Source organism: Amblyomma maculatum, chromosome 3 (genome assembly GCF_055883805.1).
Source record: "Amblyomma maculatum isolate TAMU_Amacu chromosome 3, ASM5588380v1, whole genome shotgun sequence".
NCBI lineage: Eukaryota > Metazoa > Arthropoda > Arachnida > Ixodida > Ixodidae > Amblyomma > Amblyomma maculatum.
In genome coordinates, this window is record NC_139346.1 from 169,191,312 (window position 1) to 169,219,144 (window position 27,833).

Consider the following 27,833-nt stretch of genomic DNA (forward strand, 5'->3'; position numbering starts at 1 on the left):
GATTTGCGCTTCAACGATTCTTCCGGTATTGCTTGCTTTAGAGGATACTGTATTGTGGCAAGGCACGGAAACAGACGTGTACATGAATATAGCAGGCGGTGTTCAAACGGAACTGCTCTTGTTTGTGTTTTTCTGACAGCCTTCTGGCGCAAAAGTCCTTGCAAACGTCAAAGCGATGACAAATGTGTCTCAAAATACGCGCGGTCTAAATAATGGCTCTACGCTGTTTTCTGCGGCTGTCGCCGGGCGAAAAAAAAACAACAAAAAAAAACCAGCATTAATCTTTCCTTTGCGTAGGCATCGCGAATGCCTGCAGCGGCATGAGCGAAGAGTAATGAACTTGAATTCGCTTATGCTGGAAATATAAATATATGCTCCGGCCATACGCAGCACTTCTGGATCCCGTTCGTGAAATGATCTCTGTATACCCAGCATTTACGGCACAAATGCAACTTTACATTTGCAACTGCGTGGGTGAGAATTGGCCAAGGGTTGCAGCATTGACGATGTCACGTTGGAGACTACTTTGCAAGAGTTTTCACAATTTCCATTTACGTATGCAGTTATTAAGCAAATGCTTCTTTCTAGCTGCTGCTGCAATGCCAACTTAACGAAATGTTGTCGACAAATACGGCTTTATTATTGCTATCTAGCAATGCACTCTATTTCCGAAGGCTGCTCAATCTGTGATCGGTTTTCGTTCACACGTCGTATGCGCATGCGCTGTTTTAATTTGCGCTTTTAGGGAGGTATAATTTTTGCTCTTCGTGGTGGCTCCGTGGTTAGCGCGCTGGACTACTTAATCAAGGTGGCAGAATCGAATCCTGGCCGCGACAGCCGCTTTTTAATGGAGGCGAAAAAGCAAGGCGTCCGTGCAATGTGCGATGCCAGTGAGCATTAAATGACCCCAGGTGGTCGATATATTTGGGGGACCTCACTACGGCGTCTTTTATAGCCTGAGTCGTTTAGGAATGTTAAAACCTATAAACCAAACAAACCCAAACCAAATTAGACGACATTGTTTGAATTCCTAATGATAAGAGAGCAACAAGTGGTGTTCTTAATCGACCAGGCTCACACGGTGGACTTTTGTAAGCCCGGGTTTACACTCTGCTGGGGCAATAATTGTACAGAACACAAGAAAACGAGAATAAAGTTGAAGAAATTAGCATATTTTATTGAATACAGGAAAACAATATGAACAAAATTTATGTAAAAATTGGGCAAAGTCAAGAAATGCACGTTGCAGAAACAAGTTTCGAAACGTATTTTGGCGACTGGATTTCATGTATGTACTCATAGCGGAGACTTTGCGGCGACGGGGCTCCGTCAAAGAAAGCACAAATCAACGAGTTCTTACTCTAGCATTCGTCTTGTTGACCATTGAAGTGCTTGCTCAATAGAGCTCAGGAATCACCACAGCCAGCTTCTTCAAAGACGTAAAAATACGTTCATGCATTTTTAATGCGAAACATCGCGACATGCTTATCTAAGAAAAAAAGATGAACACGAACAAAAATCTATCAGACATCGCAGCTGCCAGAGATTCAGACTTGTAGAAGTAAAACCTCTTTCATCACAGCATTTACGATTTGCTTCTTTGATCTGTCTTGCAACACTACGCCTTCACATCATAGGAACGTCTACATGCTCTAGGCACGCGTAGCTTTCTTTAACCTTCTAACTTGCCATAAAAATCTAATATTTACTCTTGTAAAAAGAGAACTAACACGCAATAGGGCGTTGAAAATGCACATACACGGGGCATTAAAAATCCTAATAAATATCTGTATAAAATATACATCAAACATGGTGTAAAAATATTTTTGTGACAGCGAACGCTTCAGAAATCATTACTTGAATAATTAGCACATACCGAACACTCTTGTCGAAGCCCTGCCTCTGCACCAGATCTGTTGCAGAGAGCTGCCTAGGAATACACAACCTACAACAAAACTTTGCGTTATTTACAGCCGAGGATATAATTCACGCAGTCGCATTACGGAGTCGTGGCTTTTCGGGCGACTAGCTCCGCACAAGCAGAAATACGTCATGGTTTTCTGCACAATAAAGGCTATACCGTTCCCAGTGATGGCCGTGAGCAGGAAAATGTCTACTTTCCACTGCATATCCTTTTAACAATGAAGGGCGTCATGCGAGCATTTATGCGCACTGTCGCATCCTCAAAGACAAGCTAAATGATAGCTTCTGTGCCACCTCTTTTCCAGGCCCAAATTGCCGAAATTCACAATTATAGGCACATAATTCATTTCCTTGTGCTTTTACCAAGAGGATGCCGACAATTTTGAGCACATTTTCCTGGCCAACCGAATAAAGAGGTAATAAATAACCACCGCCACAACTAGGCGAACACCTCAGCCGAAAAGACTCTCTAGCTTGAAGGATGCGTGTCGTAAACTTTAGGTATCCAGCCACTGTACTTATTTCCTTCCTCAGAAAGTTTTCAGTGGACAGTGGATACGTTTGTTTACACGCGTTGCTTGTGTGTGTATGACAAGTATTTTGGACGTCCGCTTTTCACACGAATCCAGACTCCACAAGTACGGCGACCACAAGGAAGGTGAAGTACAGGCCAAGCAGTATGCCGCCGTAGAAGCGCTTGCTCTGGAACCTTGTGACCATCATCGTGCCAAGGGACAACAGGAGGCTCGTGGCCAGGCCAGAAAAGAGCACCGTCATAAGCTTGCTGTAATGGAGCTGAAGAAGAAAAAGGACACGACATACAGGAAAATGTGAATAGAGCACCAAGCATTTCGAATGCAGCTGTATGGAGTTGCTTAAGAGGGGCAATTGTACAGTTAAGCTTATTCATAAGTTCCCAGGCCATAATGTAGTCGAGCAGTAGGATACGTAGTTACGACGTCTCTAAATCTGAAGGTCTCAGCCCAGGGTTGGAAAAGATACCGTTGTCACGCCTGAGAGCACCGAAACTTTTATTGGCATCTTGGCATCTGAAGTGCCAAAATGAACAGCTAAAAATTGGTAAAATTTGTCCTAGATGTACACCTGTTGTCTCCACTGTGAGGGACAGATAAAGGCATTCAAAGCTCAAAGTAGTTCCGGGAAGCATCGAATATAAATCGTCCCGTGTACTTTTTCAAAATAGCACCATCTGCGTGCCTAATTGGTCAAGAGGGCAAAAATTAGGCTTAACCATGCAGTGTTTAGTTCTTATTTCTACTCTACTACTATTAACACATTTGTTAGAAGAGTAGTTTCTAAAGGCCCCAAAGAAGTGTTGATGATACATAAGTGCCAAATCCTTATGGCTGGAGATCAATGACATGGCACAGTATAATGCCTAAAGACTGGCTCTCATAATCATTATTTGAGAACGTCGTCTGTGAAGTGTTCAAAAGGACACGGACACTAGCTTTGTGATGACAGTGATGTTAACATTATTCTCGGCGACAATATGGCATTGTGATTTAATAGGCGGAAAGAGTTCGTGTTGCTCTACAAACTCTAGAGAAGACACATTTAAGTAATTAGTTTATGAATACTTACCACGAGAACGTTGTTTGTTCCTGCTAGCTGAATGATGGACGGAATCCCTACGCCAAGCAAGAGGGCTGCGGTGACAGTCAAGGATCCTTTAAACATGTCATGCGCTCATTGTAACACAAATTGCTTTGCATTAAATGCAAAATCTCATACACTGAATGAGACTTGAGAAAAAAGAAATAAAAGACCATAGGTGCAAAATGTGCAAGCATTTGCTCGAGATTTCTTCTTTGAGAAAAACACTTACTTCCGAAAATAAAGGTAATAATTATAGCTTAAGGCTTTTCGAGAATGATATATTTGTTTTCCCCAGGGGTGATAAAATTGTTCCAGTGTGTTAGCTTAGATTTGCTATATACATTAAAAAATATACATTATATCAGTCGAGAAATATTGTCCTTTTGGAAAGGATACTCAAACAGGGTGTTCCGAAGCATGCAGATATTGACATCCTTGGGTAGCCTTTTCTTGCGATGTTCACATTGGCGAGAAAATCTGGAAAATATAAGAAATGTGCATAGTGAAGAGTCAATTTCACTAACTCTTTCTGCTTAGAAATGAACATAAACAAATCAAATGTGTTGTTCTAGAAATATGCAATCATGTGTTATTTGATTTTGAACAAGGAATTCCATGCCTCTTTGGCAGTCACCACCTCTCCGGGAATTTCAGCCATTCGCGAGAATTACTGGTTTGATTTTAGGAATGATTTTGATAAAACAAGTTTTTTCATCATTATAGTGTTGAAATAGCATTACATTTTCGAATGTTATAAATTCAACTTATTTTTGATGTGATACTGGCGCGCGGGATTATAACATATTACTGGGTATAAATGCATTACTGCTTTAAACTTGTTCCCATCGCAGATGTTTCAGCGCTCTCTGAAGGCAAAGAAAAAAAAAAGTCCATACAAACCTAGAAGCCCATTTCCCCATGCGAGTATTGTGAGTCCTAGTATGGCATCACTGATCCGAAACACAATCCCGACGGCCTGAAATGATGGATAAAAGCTGTTTTAGAAATAATGCTCGAAATAGGTGTCCAGAATTCGGATATGAAGTGGAGCAGAAACGAATGACCAAAAAGGCTTTCGGAACAGCTAAACAAGTACATTTAATATAATCACTGGTTATTCAGATTGGATATTACCGCGAACTATTAAAATAGTTATTTGTTCTTTTTCGATAGCCGCTGGCGTGCGGCCTTATCATTATGATTCTAGCGCGCGGATCATTGCTGTATTTCGTGTTGGTTCACGCTCTTTGTCGCGAGACCACACTGTATCATTTTCTTTGTCGTGCAAGATGCGCCGAGACGTATCTCGAAAATTCCAGCTGCTCGCGTGTGTTTCTACAATGTTCCAGGTCATGCTAGTCACCATTTGCGGCTTTATCTAGATATTTCCTTACCACCTTTAAATTCAATGCTGACAAGTGAAACTGGCATTCGTAGATCGAGGACCACTGAGCACGATTGTTGCTATCGCCGTCGCCGATTGCTTAGTTCTTTTAAGGGCTCAAGTCAGTCCAATAGAAAGTTGATTCCTGTGATTATCAAGTATCCTCTTTTGTTACCAATGGCTGTCACCACCACGTGACAATATGACTGAATGCCGAGCTGACCGTGCCAGCTTGGGAGAGGCGAACAGCAAATGATTTCGTGGTTTATTTTGTTGAATGGTTCAAAAGAACTACAAATTTCACTAGGCTTTCTTAGGACATCGAACATACAGAAACCTTGTAAACTGATTGCTCTAAGTTCACTGAAACTGAAATGAAAGTTACTGGGTAAATAAGCAAAAATGCTTCAAAAGGTTTCTCAGTACTGAAAACTTCAAACCAACAGCGTCGTTCGTCCTTTTCGTTCTTAGCTTAGTGATCTTGGTTCAAACTATAACGCTAGGAGCATGTTTCAGTGTCCTCTTTTCCATTGCCATGTTAAAAAAAAACACCTATCTTCAACATTTGGTACAACTAAGCATGGCGACCTTTAGTTTGAAATTTGTAAGTCTAGCACAGCATAATCTTTCGGGCCTCACCAGTGGACCGGTCTCGCAATGATGCATGCCTCTGAGCATAAATTTATCTTACACAAGCGCGAAACTTCCCTCTAAAATAGCTTGCTGTCTTTTCTCTACACTTTATAGCATGCTTTCTCACCTGAAGTAGAACAACAATCTCCATAGAGATTACATATATCCATACGACACCGACAAAAAAGCCGGCATATGCAAACGCTGAGTGGTACTTTGGTGCCTTGTCGTTCTCAGACGTTAGCAGAACGGCAGTGCCGATGAGAGCGCCAACGGCGGCTACCACCGTCCACAGAGGTACTTGGCCACCGATGGACACTCGGCCCACTGCGGAGAGGAAAAAAAAAAGAATAATTGAGACGCTTTCAGTCAAGCTATGGCTCAAGGATCTTGAATCATGACGCGAGACTTCTACAAAGTGATGTGGGTCTTTAATATTGTGGATCAAAGTGAGCAACATTTTCAGCAAAATTTTCGACGTATTTCAAGCTGCTTAGAGGAAGACACGAACGGCACAATATTCTTCACCGGACACAGACTTGCGCTGGCAACGGGGGCCATATATAAGAAGATGCTGCCATGGACAGCGAAATTTTATGCCTTGATTGCTTAGAGGTGTAACGTATGCTTTGCTTACTAAATAACGTTCCGAACTGCTAATTGTTCTCTGTTAAGTAAATAAAAATCTTGTAGTCTCGATCAGAACACACAAGGGTAGGCCTTGCCACAAGATTCGCAAGATACTTTTTTTTTATTTTGCTGCCGGGAGGGCACATTACCATTCCTCCCGTAACTTAACCACCCTAAAAATTTCTAATTTCGCGTACCTTATTCTGAGTCAATTTCTTGTGGAGTATCCCTTAATATCTTTCCACTTAAGTTAAGAGTCCCTATTCGCTTTGAATTCACTCTGTCGTTCCAAGACACCCTCAAGCCCTGCAAAATGTTGTAAACTCATTGCTTACGTCCAAAGACGAAGACGAGGAACACCGGGACAGTGACGCAGTGGATGACGTTGAGAGGGCGGCACCAGTTGTTGTTCTTCTTTGTGAGGTCTACTACGGGAGTCGTGATTGCCAGTGCGAAGAAAACTGGAATCTGTTCAAAATAAATATTGACATTTTCTGAGCGATGTTTTCGGCAAGTAAGCATGCGTGCCTCCCCAGGAAACAGGGAAATGAAATTATTTTATCTCTCTAGCATTCGTTCACGTCGCACAGAGTGGCACTTCAACGCTTCTTAGCGTATTTTGTCACGCAAAAGTAGCATGGCCTTCTATTCATGAGCAGAATGTGCCCGAGTTCTGTTCAGCTTTCCACTGAGCGAAGTCTGCTCGAAAGAAGGGCCAGGAAGCTGCCTACAGCACATCAGTATGCACGCGGACGAAACTTTCTGGCGAACATTTGTTGTCTGGCTTGTTGGAGGAGCTTAAAAAGCGTCTGTATCCGTCCTGACACCGACAGATACAGAAACATGGAAAACACGTGGAGAGACCACATGACTCGCTAGTCAAATATTGCGTCAAGTGTCGAGCATAAGATATGATATTTTAACTAGAGGTGACCGACTGGCGAAGTTTAACGACTTTAGTTTAGCTGTGAAACTGTAGCTATACAAGCATGGAACATTTATGGTTGCAGCCTAAGTGTTCACTGAGTACGTCTGAATTCTGAACGCGTGCTGATAAAAAAAGGCTATATTACAACGTCTGTATCTACACAGACTTATATTTCATTATACAAAAAACATCGATGACTCTGATAGCAAACTCTCACCTTAAATATGCTGACGAGGTACATCAGGAATGGCTCCTTCTCCTTTTCATCCAAGTTCACCGACAGGAGCTTATTGATCACGTCAAGTACGAGACCTGTCGAGTATTCCTCTTTTTCTTCCACTATGCAAGGAGTCTTGTCCACACTTGAGCTCCTCCTTGGTTTGTCGACTACGATGGTGAGTGTGTCCACTGCAATGAAACTTCTTCATTTAGTCCAGCAAAGCTTCAGCTTGGTTAGAAATAGAGAAAAATTGCGAAGAGGACCACGCAAGTAGAGCTCTGTTACAGGTATGCTCATGGCAAGTCTAATTATGATGACCACGCTTTATCGAGCGGTTAATAGAGGACGCTGTCACTAAGCCTAAACTTATTCATACCGCTTACGCTATCACCGTCAATGAACCCTTAGTATGCAACCAAGTGCCTGGGGCCAGCAAAGAGTTGCTGAATTTCAAGGCTAAATATCACGTGCATATATAATTTGCCGCGTTTACCTTTTAATCTTATACGTGCATAGTGTACTGTTAGCCTGCAAAATGAAATGGCTACGCCTAACTGGCATTATATTGCCCTAAACTGTATTGAGGATCTTTAGGGCCTTAACTTCTTAAGCCTTTTATGCCCCACGAAAAACAAATATATCTTAAGACACTTTTGTACCATGACAAGAATCGCGTACGTATGAGGACTTATAACTTTAAAGAGGAAAACGTGACTGTGTAAAGATAACAAATACCTCTGTGCAAACTCTAGGCTTGCTAAATATGAGCCATGGGCAGTGCAAAAAATTGGCTGATAGACGTAGTGGACCCATCTTTAAGAATAGAGCGTTCACAATGCGGACTGATTCGAGTGCTTTCCTTACCGTCGACTTCCTCTTCAAGACAGTCGGCACCAAGATTGATGTAGTAGATGCCTTCTCCAGACTCTGATTCCAAGTTGTTTTTCTCGGCCACTTCAATGTCGTAGCGTGGCTCAGTGTTCAAGTACCTGAATGCTGCACAAGTGTGTATTCAGAGGAAACCGTTAGATTGCGAACAGCTGCATTCAAAGATACGATCTTTAACATAAAATTTACGTCCACACTTTTTTTTTACCTGAGCATTTTTACCTCTTCTTGTCATTGTTAACTACATTGTATTGCGATGTATTTTTGACATTAAATAGCGACTTCCCATCTTCCTTATTTTCATTTCATCGCTTTGATTTCTGGTTAATGCCGCTTTATTCCAATTGCTTGTTCAGTTTTTTTTTTTGTGACGTTTCACAAATGCTTATGATCATCAAGAACTAGTTGCAACTTTAATTTGTTCACTTATAGAAGACTCCACTAAGCCATTTCATTTAAGAGTTCATGGAAGCAATTATCTCACAAAATTAATAGAACAGTTTTTTGCAGGTTAAGAACTAGTCGGTAATTCTTTAACCAGTTTAGTTAACTGGTCCGTTTATTGGATTAAAGCGGCAATCAAAACTAACGAGGTGCATTAGAACTGTGAGATGAATGAAGGGGGAAAACATAAGCATATAAAAGTCCAGTTGCGCTTATGTATCTTCGCTCCTTCTTTTAACTTTCTATCTCTTGCATCCCATTGCCTCTCTCTCAACTTATGCCTTGTGGCAAACTCTTCGAAAAAAAAAATAAACATATAAAGAAAATGAAGGCAGCGAGAGCATGAGTAGTAACGTATGAATACAAAAAGAAAACAGATAATAAGTACACTTACCAATAGGGACGACGTAGCTGCGCTCAGGATCATCAAGAACGGCTCGTCTTCCATTAAACGTAGTTTGTGTTGCAATCACGCCTGTCTCTGTAAGCGAAAGGGAGGGCCAAAGATAATTCTGTAAGAAAAGTGACTCGTGACAAGTTTCTACGTAAAACAAGATAACTCGCGAGAACAGGTACCTTCGGCACATACCAAAGGGTTAAGCATAAACGGACTCGAGAAGACCGCCACAAGAACACGCTTCACGCACTCGCAGTCTCCATCGGCGATCGTTCTTTCATTTAGGCCTCCGGAGAGGTAGCAGCGTTTGTGTCAGGCGTGTCCTTGCGTCGATCTTCTCAACGTCCCTTCATGCTAAATTCAAAGTACTGTCCGCGTTGCCTGTTCTTTTTCTGTTTGTTGCGATGTACCTGTTCTTGTGACCAAGAATGTGATACCTGATGGTTTTCTTTTTTGGGGGGTAGCTTGGCCGTGTGGTACGTACTCATTCGTGTCTTAACGTTTATGGTTGGCATTTGCCAGCGTGTGTTTTGGGGGCTATAACGCTCTTGGGCGGGACACCACACTGTAGGCGGTGAGGCGCCACCTTAGCGCTGGGGCCTGGAAGACAAAGACCCAAGAATTAAGGCATTTGTCCTGCGTTCGAGCAATGTACAGATAACTTCTGACAAAACTGATGTCGCTAAGTCTGACATCATTGCAGCAATTCAGAGTTTTTAGGAAAAGAACTAGAGCGCATTAGCATTTCAAACTCAAGCTCTTAGATTGCTTTGAAGTGGCAAACGTTTTTCGCTTCTAGAGCTGCAACAAAGATATGCGCTCTAAGTAATTGTTAAGTTCTTTATTTGTCGAATATTCGAGAGATACAGTGACGAAGGCGGTCTTTTGGCCCCTGTCACTGCAGTATGTATGGTTGTGAAACTTGATACTCGAACGCAGGATATGCAGGCAATGTTTGGCACTCAGGAGTAAAATTCAGAAGAAGGACATGCTCTTGATGCAGCAGCTCATATAAAAAACGCAAATGGCATGATTCATGAAGAACGCCATGTTCAGCATGCTGTGTAGAGGTCTTCGAAAGCAGCAGTTCAAAGCTCTTTTGCACAGTGGCAGGAAAAAGCGCCAGCGGAAAGTGACCGCTTGACTTGTTTTTATTCATTGAAATTCCAGCAGCAGGAAGCGAACCTGAAAGATTGTGCATTCGCTACAAATTCGCGCAGTCAGCGCAGAATAACATCTTACTATAACATTTGCAGAGCGCCAAAGCCATCTGACGCGCATTTCCTAGTTTAGCAATTACTGCACAATGGAAGCAACTGGGCATAGCATTTCTTCCCTTCTGCGAGCTGATGTCAGCACAAACTGTTAACAAACTGAATACCACGATGACATTCTCAACCCATGTGCCCACATCCACAAAATACACAACGTATGCATTTCAAGATGCACAAAACATTCTACTTAGCAGAAACAGACGTGGGAAAAGAGGACAAAAACAAGCCTAAACTGAAGAAACAGCAGAAATCATGCCAATTTAATGATGGCATTCTACCAGTTTTCATAACTGGAGGATTTGGTGCCAGGCTTGGAAAAGGAGAGTATTCATGGAAAACCTGATAGGGTATCAACAGAACATCATGCTCAGAGCTAGCTAGAATTCGAGGTAAATCAGAAGCAAAAAACTCAGAGAGCTTACGACTCTCGAGGTTCCCCTGCAAAAAGGCAGACAAACAGCACGAGAACTCTCATGAGCGTGAAATATGGACAGGTGGAAGTAAGAGGACGGTCGCGATGGCTGCGTTTTCTACACGAAAGGTATCCCTTGTATACCCCTGCGCCGTAAGCACCTATATGAAAGAAAAGAACTCGGAGAGCTTACGACTCTCGAGGTTCCCCTGCAAGAAGGCAGACAAACACCAAGAGCACTCTCATGAGTAACCGAAATGGGTTGGTCCAAAGCATAAAGATCGAAAGGACATTTTTTTCTTCACGATTGATCACAGTTAAAACACCTCCACCAGAGCGAAAAACAAAGGAACTCTGAGAGCTTACGACTCTCGAGGTGTCCCTGCAAGAAGCCATGCAAACATGATAAGGAGAATAATCAACAGCCATAATGAAGAGGTTCAATTAAGAAGGGGATCTAGAGGGCGGTGTTGTATACCTTACGTGTGCATGAGGGCACAGAAACGTCGGATCCACCTTTTAGCAGCCACGCCTTTGGTGAAAGTGCCCTCGTGATGCTGTGGGGGCACACCTCTTCCATCGCAGGGAATAAAGGCGACTCTCGTAGCACTTTCGTGCGAAGCCGTCTGCCAAAAGCTCAGATACAAGTTTCTGCGTCCCACGCACCAGCTGCAGCGGCGGCGGCGCAAAGCAACCGAGGCGCTGGTGTGACAGGGCTGCTGTCAAGACATGGCGTCTGGTTTGCCAGAGCGAGCTGGAAACCGTCGGCACCAGTAACCGCTGGTCTTGCGGCAAATCACCTACCGTTCTTGGCGGGCTTTTCGTCCTGGCACGCTTTTTCTTGGTCTCGCTGTTTGCAATCCTGCTCTTTGGCCAGGTATCTCTGGTAAAGTATTCCACTCACGACGACCAAAGCCATATACACGCAATAAAGGCAAATGAAACCTGCGCAGGAGATGAGAAAAAAAAAATACTTCTGAACTCCGTTATAACACTGCTACTCGGCTGTAGGGAACATTAAAAGCTTCCATCGTCAGAATTCTAGAGAATGCAAGTCACAGTCACGTAGTGCTAGTTTCAAGGGAACACAACAAAGTGTTTCTCGTTCCCTGAATGGCTTTGCACTGCAATTTTGCCATTAAATTTAACACCACATGCGGTGAAAATTGACAAGGTGAATATCTGCTTGGAGTCTCAAGACAGCATATCCTCATATGGAGACTCAAGTTCAGAAGGGTATGGACAGTTGTGCACAACTCACTTCCAGGCGCGGGTTTCACAAAGGGGACTTGAATCAGCCCTTATCCTTACCTATAGCGTGCAGCATAGTGATCGCGCCAGTGTAGAACATGTAGAAAGCCCAGGCCGCAGCAGAAAAGTAGAAAACGCAGTCTCTCGTGAAAGGCCGGCCCGCCAGCTTAAATGGTTTTGTCAGAAACACCGAGCCAGCCACGACTGTTGTGACAAATATCCCGCCGCCTGCATATAAGCAAGCAACCATGTCAAAAAGGCACTGCAAAAATGAAATATTAATAAGCGTAGCTACAACTTCAATTCAGAAAGGTCCTTTTGCTGTGTACCTAGCTACGTATATACAAATTTTGACGGGAACCGAAAGTGAAGAACAACATACCAAAAGCGAAAACTGATGGGCGAGTTGGTACGACGTACTAGATAAAGGCCGCTCACTAGTACAAACGAGAGGGAGGAAGGGGCAAGACACAGCGCTGTGTCTTGTCTCTTCCTCCCTCTTGTTTGTGCTAGTGCACTGCTTTTTCCTAGAGCATGTCGAGATATTATTAAATACTGTCAGGCAACTGTAATCAACCGGTTGTGTATTGTGTGTGATTAAACAAGCCATCCTGTAGTCGCAGCACTTATAGGACCGCATACTGTGCGCATGCATTCATATTTGAGCTTCAACCTTGTTGAGCAATTTCACTAATATTTCACTTAACAACGCGAAAGCACGTGGAACTAATGCTCCTGCGAGTAAGTAGATCACGTAACGGCTAATGCACCCTTCATTCGGTGAATTAAATTCGCAGTTCATCAAATACATTAATAGAAGCAACATAATACACGATATAGAGATGATGAATCATAATCCAACCGCAGTAGCTGTAAGCTTCTGTCCCTCCCGTGATAGCTCATATTTCATCTATATTTGCATCCTTTACACGTGAACAACTATTTTGATCAAGTCAAAGATTCCTTGGTGGAAGCACTTGCTCAATATCTAGTAGAAAGGACGTTACACAAAAAAGGAAAGATTTCTGCACTATTTGCTATCTGAACAGCATATTGCAAAATGAGTCTCTGAAACAAACATAACAAAGATTTAGACTTGCAAAACGAAGATACCCACCGATGAGGCCTCCAATGACGAGCTCGTACGATCCTTGCCTTACTCCGGCTAGAGCGGCAAAAATGTCCGGTGAGCCATTCCCGAACGCCAGGAGTGTTACGCCCTGCGCCTTAGTCAAGGCAGAATATGTGCTTCGCAGAACGTGTAGCTTTGTAAATATTTCGTAACGGTAACAGATTGGGTGAAAGTTTATGTGAACGATTCGAAAAACAATTTGCAGTTCTAGACTCTAAGTTTGCTGCACTCACAAACACTAATGCATATCTGTGACGTAATAACTGTTTGCTCAGGAGTCAGGACTGATGAAAAATGGAGAAACAGCTAGCATTGCTAAATTTTAGTTACACGTAGGCAACATGCACATTGATTGCTTTGAAACGGGGGTGCATGGTTGCAGCTTGCATATGAAGAACGCAGGGTAATTTGTTAGTAACAAAGTATTATTATTGCACATTGGTATGATTTACCACTATAGCCCACTCAGTTTCGTCGTCAAAGGATACTGCCATGTTTTGGGACATATGGAGCGTCTTTGAGATCACGAAGAGCGCTGGCGTAAGGCTGAAAAGAAAGTGACATACCGTTACTTAAGTAAGTACGACAGTTTAAGTCTGACTTGCAACTAAGAGAGAGGGATACCTTATTCTACCACAAAAACTGGCCTTAGAATGCATACTCAAGCACTAGGACTGTCAGAATGGCTTTCTCACGAAAATAGAGTTGTCGACGTCGCAGAAAGAGCACCGAGCAAGGTGCCGAGAAATATTCGATTAGATTTACACTGCACTTCGTCTCAGAGTGACGCACGCCGGATTGAGGCAGTAAAATGTGTTTTATTTGCAGTGCATATTCTTAACATCTGAGCAAAATGGTCACCTAGCTCTCGCGTTGCCCTAGCTATGTTGCGGCACTTGATGCACCAATAAGTAGGAAAACATCAAATCAAGCCGTCCTTCTGAATTCAGTGGCACAGGCCGGGACCCCTCATTTTATACTCTCTTGTTCTAGCTGCATGTCTTTCTACGGCCTTTTCCTCTGAGCTCAGTTCCTGCAATTGGCTGTTTTAAATGATATATTAAGTGTTTACATTAATCAACACCCTTTTCTGAACCTCATGAACTGTACTATAGGTACGCTTTTCAGTAATTGGAGATTGCTTTTGAAGTTCAGGGATGGTATAACTGTGGCAAAATACACGGGTGATTGAAAATAAATAAGTAATTACTTCTATTACTTACAAGTCTCCTGATGTAACTCCAAGACCTACGAAGAGCACCAGCAACCAGGCCACCTGGGAGTGAAAAAAAAAGGGGGTGCGCGAAGAAGTCGACGTTGTGTAACCATAACGCGAAACTAGAAGTAATACATGCGCTATTTTTTATGCAAGCGGTGCTGCCTTTATTAATCAAATGGGATCGCGGCCAGAGAGTGTCCTTTGTGTCTTCGCAAAACTAAAACGGGGAGCTTGTAATTTATGCACAAATCTAGAGGCGGTGTAAAAAGTTACTACGACCGATAATCACCGCTTAAGACTTCTGTATTTGCGGTTCCTGTGAGCTCATCTGTTTTCTAATAAGAGCTGGGTGGAGGTCTAAATAAACAATCTGCGATGTCGCGGTTTCATCGGAGATCCGCTGTTATGTACACGTCACTCAGGCTGCGACGAAGCGCAGTTTAGCCGGGCCTGACATGACCGGAGTGCGCCGAGACAGAAAGAAAAGCTATAGCGAGCCAGGAGAGAGATCGAGGAAAGCAACTAATTCGCAACTTTAGGCTGATGTCATGGAAATATACAGATGTGACCACCAGAAACAATTCCTTGAAAAAATTGCGATTCAGTTTACTTCCGCCAAAGCAGTCTGCAAGGAAAGAACCTATGGAAGGTCCATCGACGTGAAAGTCACAGATGTATTTGCTTTCTCAGCAGGTTCCAATCTCTTCTCCTTGGGTGCTGTAGGTGTATAATAAACCTCACAGGAATATCAGGTTTGTGTTGTAGGGTGTTTGTAGGTTATATTATTATATTCTTTGTTACAGTTCAAAGTACTGGTACTAATTGAATTTTTTTTCTTTTCCAAATTTGTGGACAAAAACCTCAAGCAGCAGCCCTACGTGTATTGAGCATTGAAAAGAATAGGCCACGCGCAGTCTTGTCGCACATTACTGTTGCATCAACAGGTGTTCTTTTCCCGGAAACGTTTCGTTTATCACGTAGAAACATTTCTTACATCACATCTTTCCTCCATTGTATATAAAAGAAAGTTGTGATTTCGGGGGCTATAAAAATTTTACTGCCTTCGATTATGTTCTTTGCGCATAGCGGTGCCACTTAACGACTCAATGATAATGCATTTTTGCTCTTGCATATAGTATGCACACTTATTGTTGCTATGCTGAACTTGATCGTTGCAGCTTTGCTCAAAATTTGTTCATGAGTTCTTGCACCCAGCATGTCTCACCATGCGTGTTCAATTTGAATTCCTGGCATCTTAAAGATGTGTTGACTGTACGTGGATCCCTGTCCTTTGGCTACTTTCCATAAAGCTTTCCAGGAGTGCCCTTAAGGCGTAGTCTGGGTCATCAAAGTTTAACGCATGATGGTACAATCTCACCAGTCCAGCCATAAGCCGACACGATTGCTCTTATCTCCACCAGGACTGCTTATAATCTTGTTTGCGTGCCACCATTATGACGTCCACAATGCTGCGTATTGCACGTCTATAAAATGACGCAACATCTGCTGTACTGGCGCTTGTACAGGTCAAGTAGAGAGTGAAGCACCCTTCGCAGATTGTAGGCATGGAGGAATAAAACAAACTTAATTTAATTAACATATACAACACATTTTATGTTTCGGCATCCCGAACAAGTTTTCTACCGTTAAAGGAAAACCGACTCTGCATGCTGATCTTTTGCGTTCTCGGATAAATTTTATTAATTTCCGCCCCCGAAATCTCCACCTTTTGGACCTCTGACTTATTTGCTAACTTTCAGCGATATCTCAGAACGTCGTGGGTATTTCTTTTAATTCCGTTTCACTTAAAATTACACCAGGTACTGGGCGCACACTTTCTCAGCCGGAAAAGCTTGCATCGCCAATTAAGGAGCCTAAACGACCCTTAGTGAAAGTGACCTTAAGCAGCGTGTTTATCAATAAAAGAACAAAAAATAATACGTACTCCCTTATTATATGGTTGCACGCACGAAAAGACATTTAGTTGCCGCGTAGCTTTTGTACAAGTATATTGTAAAGAGGCACTTACAGTGAGCAGAAGAGATTCCACGTAGTGTTCCGGGCCCAGGAGGCAGTAGATTATCTCCAGGTAGTTCACGAGGCCCATATTTGGCACGCATGATGGTTCAGAACGAACGAACTCACACCTGTCAGTCAGGTTCAAGCTCGTCACGTCCCGACACTGCACAAAACGACCCGGAAGAGTTGTATGGGGATTATTCGGCTTCTCCATTTGCTGTATAGTGCTAAAATCACTGCAAAATAAATCTCTGGAGGTTTACAGGAGAGCGACTGTAGAATTTTCGCACGGGGACATGCTTTTTGATGATACTGAAGAGACTTTGAAGAATGTGTCACTTAGATAAGTGTCGCACAGAGTCCTACCTGCCAAAGAGTTCTGGCGTCACCTACGCTAGAAATTGCTGAGCATGATGATATGAATCACCTGACCCACTAAATGTGTCTTAAATGCGAAAGTTGCTCTGTTATCTTACGCACGTGCGCTAGGTAAAACCAATTTAGTGATAACGCAATCACGTTCGACGTTGATAGAGGTGCCGGCGAATCATGAACTCAAGAAACGCGTAAGTGCTTTGCCACTAAATTAGTAATTCTACCTTAGTATAAAATCTGAACTATGCTAATTAATTCTCTCTGCAGGGAGCCAGAATAAAATGCTTCCATTTACACTTGCTGTCAACTTGTACGCAAGAAGGTCAGGGAATATTTCATGCTTCTAAAAATTTCGATTACTTCCGAAAGCTTTAGTACTCATAGACACTACATTCTTCCGTTTGGTAGGCAGAAATAATCAGTCTAGCCAGCCCATGTAAGAAAAGAGAAAATTTGTAAACATTTTAAAGGAAAAAGCACGAGCACGCGTTAACGACAATGCGAACATTGATCCAAAGTTAACGATTGCTGTCGGGTCATAAAAACTGCATTTTCGCCTTGACGGGAAAAGTAGAAAGGAAAAAGCAAACTGCATATCAAGCCTACAGTTGTCCATCGTACTATCCGGTCCTCAAATTGGCATAGAGAATGTCATTTATCAAGGCCTGTAAACGAAAAAATCGTAAGCTTGATTCTGGTTTTATCAAATTATTACGGAGCGATACCATATGAGTGCACTAGAGAACAAATTCTTGGGAAAGTCATATATTAGTCAAGCATTTCTCAAACACTTAAACATTATCTAGATGCAGCTGGACACGCCAGGACTCCAGTCAAAACCAGGAAAAATAGCATGTACAAACATGTAACCTTGAAATAATTATTCCTAAATATAAGACGCATAGCTACCACGGACAACGATGCAATGCATTGTGCTTTCCACCACCATTGGTATCTGAAATGAATATTTACAAATTTCTGGAACCTTCCAGAAACAGAACAGGAAGATTGAGAAACTCACCGAAACCGCCATAAACTCGATCGCAGCTGTGGACACCATTCCGGAGTATGGTAGACGCTTACACGAGGTCTCAAACACGAGGTTGCCTCAGAGAACTGATCTGGACGAAAAGGTACCACGTAAAAGTCGCTCCAAATTCGTCCACGCGGATGCATCGACTGAAAGGGCCAACCCGTGCTGCAAACGCCGAGCCGACTGGCGCTTAAGTACCCGCACACGGAAGCCGCTCCCCTCTTCGCCATTGGTTCAGGATAGGCGATCACGTGGTGCCCGTGCTTATCCGGTCTCGCCCCGAGTGCCAATCACGGGGCATCAGTGCGCGTACTTTGGACCCAACGCACCGCAAAACACACGCGACGGACGAGCCATGCGATGATACGTCGTTCTTGTTGTTCCATTATCCTGCCCTCCCCCTTTCTCCCAACTACCTCCTCATTCACTCCCCTACCAGCTCTGACACCCACTACACCCTCACTCTCGTAATATCTTCGCAGTCCAATGCAAAAGTGCCCTTATGACGGATATTTAGGAGATGCCGTAAAAACAACGCAAGTCTCGGTTGCTCGATTGTGCATTGCGTCGCTTATCACGGACTATGAAGAGGTGCGAACATGGTAGGCTTCAAGAGTGAGACGGCGAATGCGATGATGTCGTCAGATATGTACCTCCGGAGTAGATAGCGTGGGATCGTTCGCGTTATGCCGGCACGCCGTCTCGTCTCGCTCGCGTCCGCTCTTTCGGCCGCTGTCGACCGGTGAGAAATACACTGCTGCTCGCGATAAGGCTGGTTGAGGCGTTCAAGTCTTGCACCAGTGCCGAGAAGCTCGCGATGATACAGGGGTGTGGAATTTTGCTCCTTGACAAAGATTCTGTTGAAGCAACGTTTTCCTGTTTCACCCCACTCGAAGAGAAATGAATGCGAAGCATGGACTCGCACGAAGATTTAATGGCGCACAACCTCTACGTGCATCAAAATAAAAACAAACAGCAACTTGCTGCTGTTTGTCGAGCTCACGTCTGAACGATTTTGAAGGCATTGTTTTGTGCACTGTTGGCAGTGAAATTACGTTGCCCCTTGTGCATATTTGACGCTAACAGTTCATTGCTGAGAGTGCAAGTCTTTGTAAACGCGGAATACCGTACAGGAATGTGACATCACACGCTAAGCGCTCATTGTCGATATAGGTTTCACATAGTTTGCATGCTTGTTTTCATTCGTTTACGCGAAGAACATCAAAATAATTTAATCTACTAAGGTTTCTAACGTTTAATCTTTTTAATTAACTGGGTTTGTTAGCGAACTACAGTAAATAGGAACTGCTAGAAGCTGATTTCGTTCTATAGGCGCATGGCCACATGTGATTATTTCTTGGGCATCTTGAGATCGCCGTATACACATAGCGGTACATACGAACGGCCGCGGGATGTCATGGGAATGTCTGCACGTCATTCTTATGATAGGATACGTCTGTATTATTGTTTTAAATGTTTTTCAAGGATTATCTGCGACCGCCGTTGCGACAGTCGTCAAAGGAAGTCGAGAGCCTGTCGTATATATATATTATACACGTGTGTTTTTGTGAGTAGTGTGTGTGTGTTCAAAACACCCTACGCGACCAGAAAGACGTCGAACCGCTCGTGATGATTAACGGTGTGCAAACAACATACGAGTGGGCACATAAGTAAGCAGTCACACTAATGAAAGTTGCCCCAAATGACGCGCCGCTTAACCAAGTCTGAAGGACGTGAAACTATGCCGACTTTTTGTTTTTCGTTGAAATTAACTAATAACACTCTCGTATTGTCGCTCATTTGTTTCCTAGTTAAAATTGCGCGTAGCCCCTAATAAGATTATACGCGTAGAATAACAGATCAAAATCTTCCTTTTCGAGCTCTTTGTAAGACAAGTATTCAAAGCGGCGATGCGGAACAGAATCCCCAATACACAGAGAAGCATAAAAGTTATCTCAGTTGAACAAGAACTCAGAATTTGAAATCAAACTGTCCCTTGAAGCAAGCGAAAAGTTCGTGGAGCAAAAAATAAAAGTGCTCCGGATCATAGATTGGAATACGCCATGAGCTTCTTGGAGCACTGCAATTTTTGGAGGTTAAGCCTAAAGGTACCCGCCTTAAATCATTGCCAAGACTAGAAGTGGCCTTTCTTTGGAACGTCATCGTATACTAGCTAGTTCGTGCTGGATGCCTGTACTGTCCTTCCGGATACGAGGAGACGTATGATTGCGCTGGACAGCAATTTCGTTGGAACATTCCGTCCTTATACTCAATGTCGTCGTGGTATTCGATCGTCCTTATTCTTCGCTTCGTGTGCTACGCATCATCACGTCCAAACCCAAAACTCAGCCCATCCCATCCCAGCTCATCCCAGAGCCGCGGGAGCAGGAAGACGTCCCCCAATAAATACAAGGTTACAAAGCTCGCGGTGTTGTCTGCCGGCGACGCACCACGACTTCAACCACACTTTGTGCGACGGTAACCACTTTTCTTTCCTTTTTTGCGTGTCTTCTTCCCGGCACAGAGCGGAAGCTGCCAGAGCGGTGGCCGCGACTGCTGATGGAGGATGCCGCAGCGAACCGTGACCGCGCGTAACGTTATGCCTGCCACTTGACGCTCCGTGAAACGCGTCCCGCCGGCCGACCACCAGCGGGGAAAACGCAGGCCACGTGCACGCAGCGCTGCTCATTCATGCAGCTGCCGGCCCCGATTCGCGCGGAGGCGAGAGCGAAGGGTAAGTGATAAAAGCGACGAGCACGGACGGTGGCGTTATCCTATTCCGTCAGTAGGCAGTGTAGAGCAAACGCAAACAGGGTCGAAAGAGGAGCGTATTATACGTCGAGTGGCAAACACACTGCAGCGCGACACGTTCTTATCTGTGTACCCTGCCGGTTCCTCGGTGACGCAACAACCTTTGCGGCACCCCGGCATTCCTGTTTCACAGCCTGGCATATTGTAGCCGCAATGAACTTTATTCCTTATATTCCAGATGAAATGCGGAAGAGTGTGGTTAAGGAGTCGGTAACCAGTTATAGGTGAATAAAATACCTTTCAGAATGTAAATTACGCAAATTTTACTAAAAACGGGAATATAGCAGGTTAGAGAAAAAAGCAAGGAGAATTGACGACCAACAAAACGTTTATTTTCGTTTCGCTTGGTTTGTGGGATTTAACGTACTTAGCGTCACAGGCTGAGGGACGTAGAGTAGAAGACTCCTGAAATTTCGACCATCCGTGGGGTTCTTTAAAGTGCACTGACATGGCACAGTACACGGGCAGTTTCCTTTTAATTGACTGGCAAAATAATGTTGATTGATTGATAAAACAGTTTTCCGCCCGAAAGGGGATGAAAAAATTACAGTTAGCAAATTGATTGGCTGAACGTCGCAAAAGAATTAAGGCTGGTGGCGTGATGTAGTAATACATTTTGCAGCGAAGTGAAGTGTCTTTAGAGAGATGTAGTAATAATACTGTATTAAGTAGAAGAAAAAAACATCAAAACTTTGAAACGGAGCCTAGGGGTATTCGTCATAGGTGTAGCTGTCCTGTCACCTATCAAGATAACAAGATCATATATAGCAAGACATATCAGTTTAGGTTTATGTTGCTCAAATTTAATTTTGAAAACGCTTGCTCCCACGCAAGATATAAATTAATTTGTTCAGTTAAGGACTTTTCGTCTTCAAAACCATCTTAACACTCGGCGCAAAAGCAAATATAAAGACGAACTATCCAACAGAAATAAAGCAATAAAATACCCTTGAGGTGAATTTGTGCTCTACTTAACCATTAAGCTTATCCCGTTGGTCTTTGTTGGGCGTTATCGACAATTATCTTCACGCGTAAATGATATAACCCTTTTTATTACTACAAATTTATTTTCTGACGTTCATAGCGCGGCTCAAGCTGGTGGCCTCGTTTAAACGTCGCATATGATATACCTGAGAAATTGACAGCACTTTGAAATGCTGGCACGCAAATTCGTGCTTCACTAGGATTACAATTGTGAGGCGTCGAGCTAGTCGATATTGCGCACTTAACGAAACAACGGTGGTTGCTAACAAATGCTGGCGCGCTTGCATCCGTCTTTTCGTGATTCGCCTGTGTTCATCGTGCAGTTTATTTACACTGGATTACGCTCCTGCAGTGGGGAAGCTTTATGCCGCAGCTCCCTTATCGCTGTACTCATCCCAATAGAGCTGCAATTAAAGTTCATGCATTATTGTTAAGTATGCTGTACATTTACTTATGCTTCAACTCTGTTTTATTAGAGCGAATTCACTCATATACGTATCCACCTAGAATGAGACAGATAAAGCGCCCTCCTTTTCTCCAAACCAAAATAAACTAAAGAACGTCTAACACCCTGCAAACCTTGTGGAAGTCGCTCGACGCTGAAGCGCCAGCAAACTATGCCAAGAATGCATACGCACGTCGATTTTAATCTATTTAGGTAGACTTTTTATCACTCAGGGTAGCTTCAATATGTACACGGCACACGGTACACGGTACCGTGCACTTACCGGTACACAGTACTGTGAAGGTAAGACCCGAGCGTAAGGTCGACTTCTAGCTCCGATGACAGTGTCCAGCACCAGCGCGCCTCTCGAGCCAACAACCACTTCGACGTCGTCGGCACCGAGCACGGCGGTCGCGTGGCGCTAGGCACGTGGCAATATGTAACCGTGAGATGAGCTTCGACTAGGTGTATAGTACAGTTCGAAATTTCGAACAATAGCAAACATTGTAATATCTTTTATCGTGAGTGCTTTCTAACAGCCGTGGCGTCTGCTTGGTGATGTGCACTGTAAACCTTCGTGTTCCAAATTAAAACCACACATGGTTAAGCACAATATGCGCAGTAGCCGCATAATGACGTGGAAGCTTTCCGATGATATGAACGAATGTTTGCGACGTACCGAGCGAAGCGCCGCCGTGTTGTCTCTACCCCGGGATGACATGTGTGACTAATAGTTTTCTAGCCTTGCTCTTCTTTTTCCACATAGTGTCATGAACCATATTAAAATACGACGCATGTTTTACAAGAGGTCTGTTATGCATGACATTTTGTCGTTTTTTGGGCCGAGTGCGAAATGGGCTTGCGTAAAAGAGCCCTCAACTAGGCTCGTCGCATTTGTGGTTGCTAAGACCATGAAAATGATGGCGCCGACCTGGACGCAAATCGAAGTGCGGAAACCCATAATGCAGTGCAGAACATATGGAGGGTCAACTTCCGGTTGAAAGCGTCTCTAAGACGCTCGAATCAACGTCTCTTTTGGCGTCTCTCATCGCCTGAGTCGCTCTAGTACGTTAATCCCCATAATCCATAAACCAACGTCTCTTTTCTTAGGGTAGGACGATCGACGGGGTTACTATAACTATTTTTGTTTTGTTAAGTGACGCTGCTCACCAATTGGAGCGATAGAGCTCCTCGAAATTTGCATGGGAGCAGTATGTAGAGTTACTTTACGTGCCGCTTCGACCAATACTTGCTCCACAATATCGGCGCTGTGCAATTCACATCACTTAGCTGAAAGTTTTCCATTCTTATTGACGCTTATTATTCACGTATAGGATCTAAATTGTAGCTTGAAGGTTCTAGAACGCAATCTCTCCTATATGACGCGCGGATATGTCTGGCGCGTTTACGGCCTTTTGTTCTTTCTCACGAAGCTCGACTGATATAACGTTATCAACTCCGGAACGTCTGGATACGACATCTCTCGCCGACGTTTTGCATGCCGCCTTTCCTCCTCCGGCTGTCACAGCGGTATCCGGTGTGCACGCTTCAGCGACTGTTGAGATTTGTACACAGTAGAAAGCAAGAATAAACTTTGCTTTGCAAATGATTTAAACTCGTTTTTAAAGCTGGGACGAAGCAATTACCTGATTAAAGCTGTTCCGGAACACCTAGCGACGCATCCGCGGTTTTATTAGTCGCCAATATACGCCAAAACATTTGCCCTTGTCTGTCCTAAAGGTAGGCGATAAGGCGACAGGCATGGAACTTGCTATGGTCGTGAGCCCATTCCACGAGGAAAAGGCTCACGAATTCGGTCCCAGAACTGACATTCATTCATTTATTATTCTAGCGTTCATTTTTCTTCGTTTGCATTTCTTTCGAGTGTATATTGGGCGATGACCGTTTACTTAATTTGCCTTCGTACCCTTTTGCACGTGCCAGAAAAACGGAAAACAAGCACCAGCGTTTTTAGCTCAGTGAGTCTACAGCTGTACAGCTAGCGCATAAATCTCATTGCCCTAATGAATACTTTTCTCGTGGGAGAAAATTACGTGTTATTTTCAGTGAATGTATTAGCCGTAGGAAAGATTACGCACTCTGGGGGCATGAGGTGCTACTCGGGCGGGAAAAACGCCCCCTTTCATGCGCTGAAAACGTTTTACCTGTTTCCAGAAGCTTTGCGCCAATAGATCATGATTTAGCATTACAGTGCTCTTGAAAGGTCGTGTTGAAACGTAATGCAATTTCCGGTAAATTATTTACTAATATAACAACGATAGGTGTTCAAAACTGACCAGGAACGAATGGAGCACCCTCGTATAAGCATAACAATGGAATACTTTGGTTGCTCTTGTCACACTCATCGAAGACTTTAAACTCCGTTTCATAGCCGTAAAATTTAGTAACGTTCATGATCACGTAAACTTAACTTTCTTGCCATGAAAGGCGATTTAATTTGTTGTAGATATGGTATCGTGACTACCCACGTGGCGAGCGTGAATTGTGCTTGGTCGAGCATACTTAGTTCGCCGGAGTCAAGGGCTTCCCAGAACAAGCCGAGTCACAAATAGAGCGGAAGGTATGCGACCGGTCATCTGTCAAATGAACCACTCATGATTCAATAACTAATGTTTTGCTGATACTTTCTACATCGGGGAGTTGTTCTTCAAACATTATTAGAGCATTTGATTAGTTGCGTGAAAAGATTGAAGAAATACTTATTAAAAACATTCTGCAATAAATAGAGCCTCTCTTGACGGCTAGGGCACGTGTTTGGTGTGGCGTAAGAAACTATTTCATGCAAAGCCACGTGTCGCAATGGAATTGAACGAGAAATCGACAGCACTAAAAGCGCATAATGAGCTTTTCGCGTGCGAATTTCAGGGTATGTGCTAAGCTGCTCGCCGGTTTCCACGTGATCGTTTGCAGAAACGACCGATCGTGTATTGCCACATCGCCCTACATGGAACTCGAGAGAGCCTTAACGGCGCTTTGCTAAAGACGTTTCAAAGTAATTCAGCGATTGAAGTTTAAGGCGATTAAAATGCCTGCGCAACGTTTTATGTGGAAAGGGTGCAGGAGTATTAGAAATAAACATTTTGCATAGAATTGTGAATGTCAAATCGCAGTAACGTTGCCGGCAACAGCTATGAGGAGCTGAAAATAAAAGAAAACCAATGCGAACTTTGAGCACCTTAGATCCTCATAAGAGCCGCGAATAAGATGGAGGATAGTATTTTCCCAGTGTGTTGCGATCGATGATTTGAGACACGAGATTTGTTTTTTCTGAGTCAGCTCTCTAGCCCGTGTTTCTTAATTTTTTTATATATCTGTGTTATAGAAGTTATTTACCAAATTAGTGAATTGTAACAGCATACATACTTATAAATGCATTGATGCAGATGACAATCTGCTTGTTGGCCCTGGTATGGGTAGTATAGACAAATGTTGAATCAAACAAGTCACTGAACCCAGACTATAGAACAGAATATAAGTTACAATGTCCAGAAAATCGTCTAAAAGAAATTTGAGCAAATAGTTTGTTACCAGAAATAAAGAGATCACACCTAAGTTGTTCGGACAACACTCATAGACAACACAAAAAAAGTGGCACGTCTTCAATCTCGTCATTCACCGCCAAATTACTGCAACTAAAATGCCCAGACTTATACCCAAAAAAGGCCCACATATCGCTCCGCGGCGTCCTTTCCGTAAGTCGCAGGTAGTTAACATATGTGGAGAGAGAGTGCTGTTCCCACACTCCTGGGCTATCGAGGAATTGCTTTCCACTCACTTTTCTATTGGCTCCCTCGGCGCGCACACATTGCGAACTTTCTAGACACGATAAGCTAAGAACACTATAGAAACCTTCCAGCCAGAGGTTTGACGCAATTTCGAACTCGCTCCCTCTCACCGAGTTCAAGGAAAAAGAGCCGCTCGGGCAAACGTTACAATATTGCTCGAGCAGGAGCTTTCGCGCGCTAATTATGCGCCGAAGGACACGCGCTTCATCGTGTTCCCCGACCAGCGCTCCTCTCCCCAGTCTCCCTACTTTTCCTTTCGGGATCGAGAGCAGCCTTCCCCAGATTCCCTCTGCCATGCCAGCCGCTCTGTGCTCGCAAGCTGTTCCTTACCAGTCGTTCGCTTCGCCACACTTTCTTTCTGCACGAGGAGGCAAGGCCTCGTGTAATCAATGCCATCATACGGCGCGGCCATAGTGGCGGCGGGCCGATCGATGAGTGCGCGCCAAAAAAGCCGTTAGATGGGCCTCCTATTAAGGTGTTAACCGAATAGGACGCCTGCGCCCACTAGACCGCGTCATCTGACACGCGCACACGCCAAGACGCTCATTTGTGAGCCGCCTTTAGCTCTACAGCTTAAGAACCTTTCATGTTTGGTGCTCAAAATGCGGCAGCGTTTTTTCTTCTATGCTAGGTTTCACCTTCCCATTGCATACTCTCCCTTTTGCCTCCAGGCGGTTGCTTGCCCTTGTTTACCTTACTTCATCCCCAAACACGGCGGTGCTCGACATTGACAAAACTGGGTCAAGGATTTAGGGAGCGCAACGCGCGCACTCGCTCGCACATGTTTGTGTTCGTTTGTGTGCGTCAGTGTGTGGGTCTTCTGTGTCTGTAATCCGGCCGTAGCGTGCAGCGAAATTTTCCTGTGTTGCAAGTGAAGCCTCTTTTACTCTTGTTTGCCGTCGAAACGGTTTCGTGTGGAAGTTCAATCATGCCTGCATAGAGCTCATGTTTTAGCTTTTCTCTTTTGCGTCGCCCCGAATCGCTGCTGTTTCTCGGTTCTAGTTATCGGCGAGTCAGGCTGTCATGACAGCACGACGTATTTTTTTCTTGCTCGCTGGTGGCGTTCGCTTTCTGGCTCCTCACGGGCGGGCGGAAAATGAACGTGGTGTGTTCTAAAAGCACATTTGTCAGAAAGGAAGTGAAGCGGCTGTAGGTTGGCGAAGGCAGCACGCTGACGCAGGCCAGCGTTTCGTATCACAGCTGCCTCTCGTTCTCTGCCAAACCAAATTTTGTTGAAGTTTGTGCACTTTATTTTTCACTCGAACAGTGAGCATTCGCCTTATGTGCAAAATTTCTCAAAGGGTTCCGCCCTGAAATATGCGCTGTAGGTGCCCTTTCCGGGACAAGTTGGTACGTACTATTCTACCAGGCGGACATTTTTTTTTTGTTTTAACAGAAAAGTCCTCATTCCTCGGCTCCTCTCGAAGTATGCGCCCGCCTTTGAGCTAGTCTTTACTTTCTTGTGTTAATTTTTTGGCAATCTTTCTATTTTAATTACTCTTACTCGTTGACTTTTTGTTTGTATTGTAATTCCCGTGTATTAAGTAATACCGCCTTACACTGCACTAAGTAATACAGTGTTAGGCTGTAAACAAAAGCTGCCAGCATTCAAAAATAGTAAATAGGCATTATTCTGCACCATTTTCCCCTCATCTCGTTGGTGATTTGGCGATTAATTTCCAAGCCTCTGTTGAAACGCATTAACAGATGACTTGCAAACATGCTTTTTCTCTCCCTTTCTCTGGGCGTCAGTTCCTGAAAAAATTAGACTTCAAGGTGAACTAAACGGACATAAACAACAATTTTGCAAGAATATCCAGCCACAACAATATATTAACAGCCGTTTGTCACAAAGATAAACCGATACGAATTCGATCGTTATGCGTACTCCACGCGTAGCAAGAATCAAGTCAAAGCCGCTTTTCTTCTGAATTAATAACTCAAGAGCTTAACAGGCTTGTTGCAAAAGATAAGCGTCTAGGCTGGAGGCAATCGCGATGAAAGA

At 43.7% G+C, this 27,833-nt stretch overlaps 1 protein-coding gene and 1 long non-coding RNA gene across 2 annotated transcripts; both read right to left on the bottom strand.

Moving 5' to 3' along the window:
- Nucleotides 1-1,151: 1,151 nt before the first annotated feature.
- Nucleotides 1,152-17,965, bottom strand: LOC146196830 (mitochondrial sodium/calcium exchanger protein-like). The gene is made up of 16 exons (XM_084598556.1): nt 17,771-17,965; nt 16,385-16,537; nt 14,360-14,412; nt 13,625-13,682; nt 13,122-13,224; nt 12,065-12,232; nt 11,558-11,698; nt 9,065-9,151; nt 8,203-8,334; nt 7,336-7,526; nt 6,526-6,658; nt 5,688-5,887; nt 4,444-4,519; nt 3,940-4,020; nt 3,529-3,593; nt 1,152-2,718 (listed from the first exon to the last, which is right to left on the bottom strand). The coding sequence occupies exons 1-16, from the start codon at nt 17,807-17,809 to the stop codon at nt 2,539-2,541; spliced, it is 1,860 nt and encodes a 619-aa protein (XP_084454682.1). The 5' UTR covers nt 17,810-17,965; the 3' UTR covers nt 1,152-2,538.
- Nucleotides 9,259-11,551, bottom strand: LOC146196831 (uncharacterized). The gene is made up of 2 exons (XR_014706147.1): nt 11,232-11,551; nt 9,259-9,667 (listed from the first exon to the last, which is right to left on the bottom strand). It is a non-coding gene; the product is annotated as an uncharacterized LOC146196831 (long non-coding RNA).
- Nucleotides 17,966-27,833: the final 9,868 nt, after the last annotated feature.

Coding starts and splice junctions, on each gene's coding strand:
- LOC146196830 (XM_084598556.1), bottom strand. CDS start 17,809: ATGGTGTCCACAGCTGCGATCGAGTTTATGGCGGTTTCG. Junction 7,527..8,202: donor TCTTGAAGAGGAAGTCGACG/GTAAGGAAAGCA, acceptor GTTTCATTGCAG/TGGACACACTCACCATCGTA. Junction 5,888..6,525: donor CCTCGTCTTCGTCTTTGGAC/GTAAGCAATGAG, acceptor TCCTCTCCGCAG/TGGGCCGAGTGTCCATCGGT.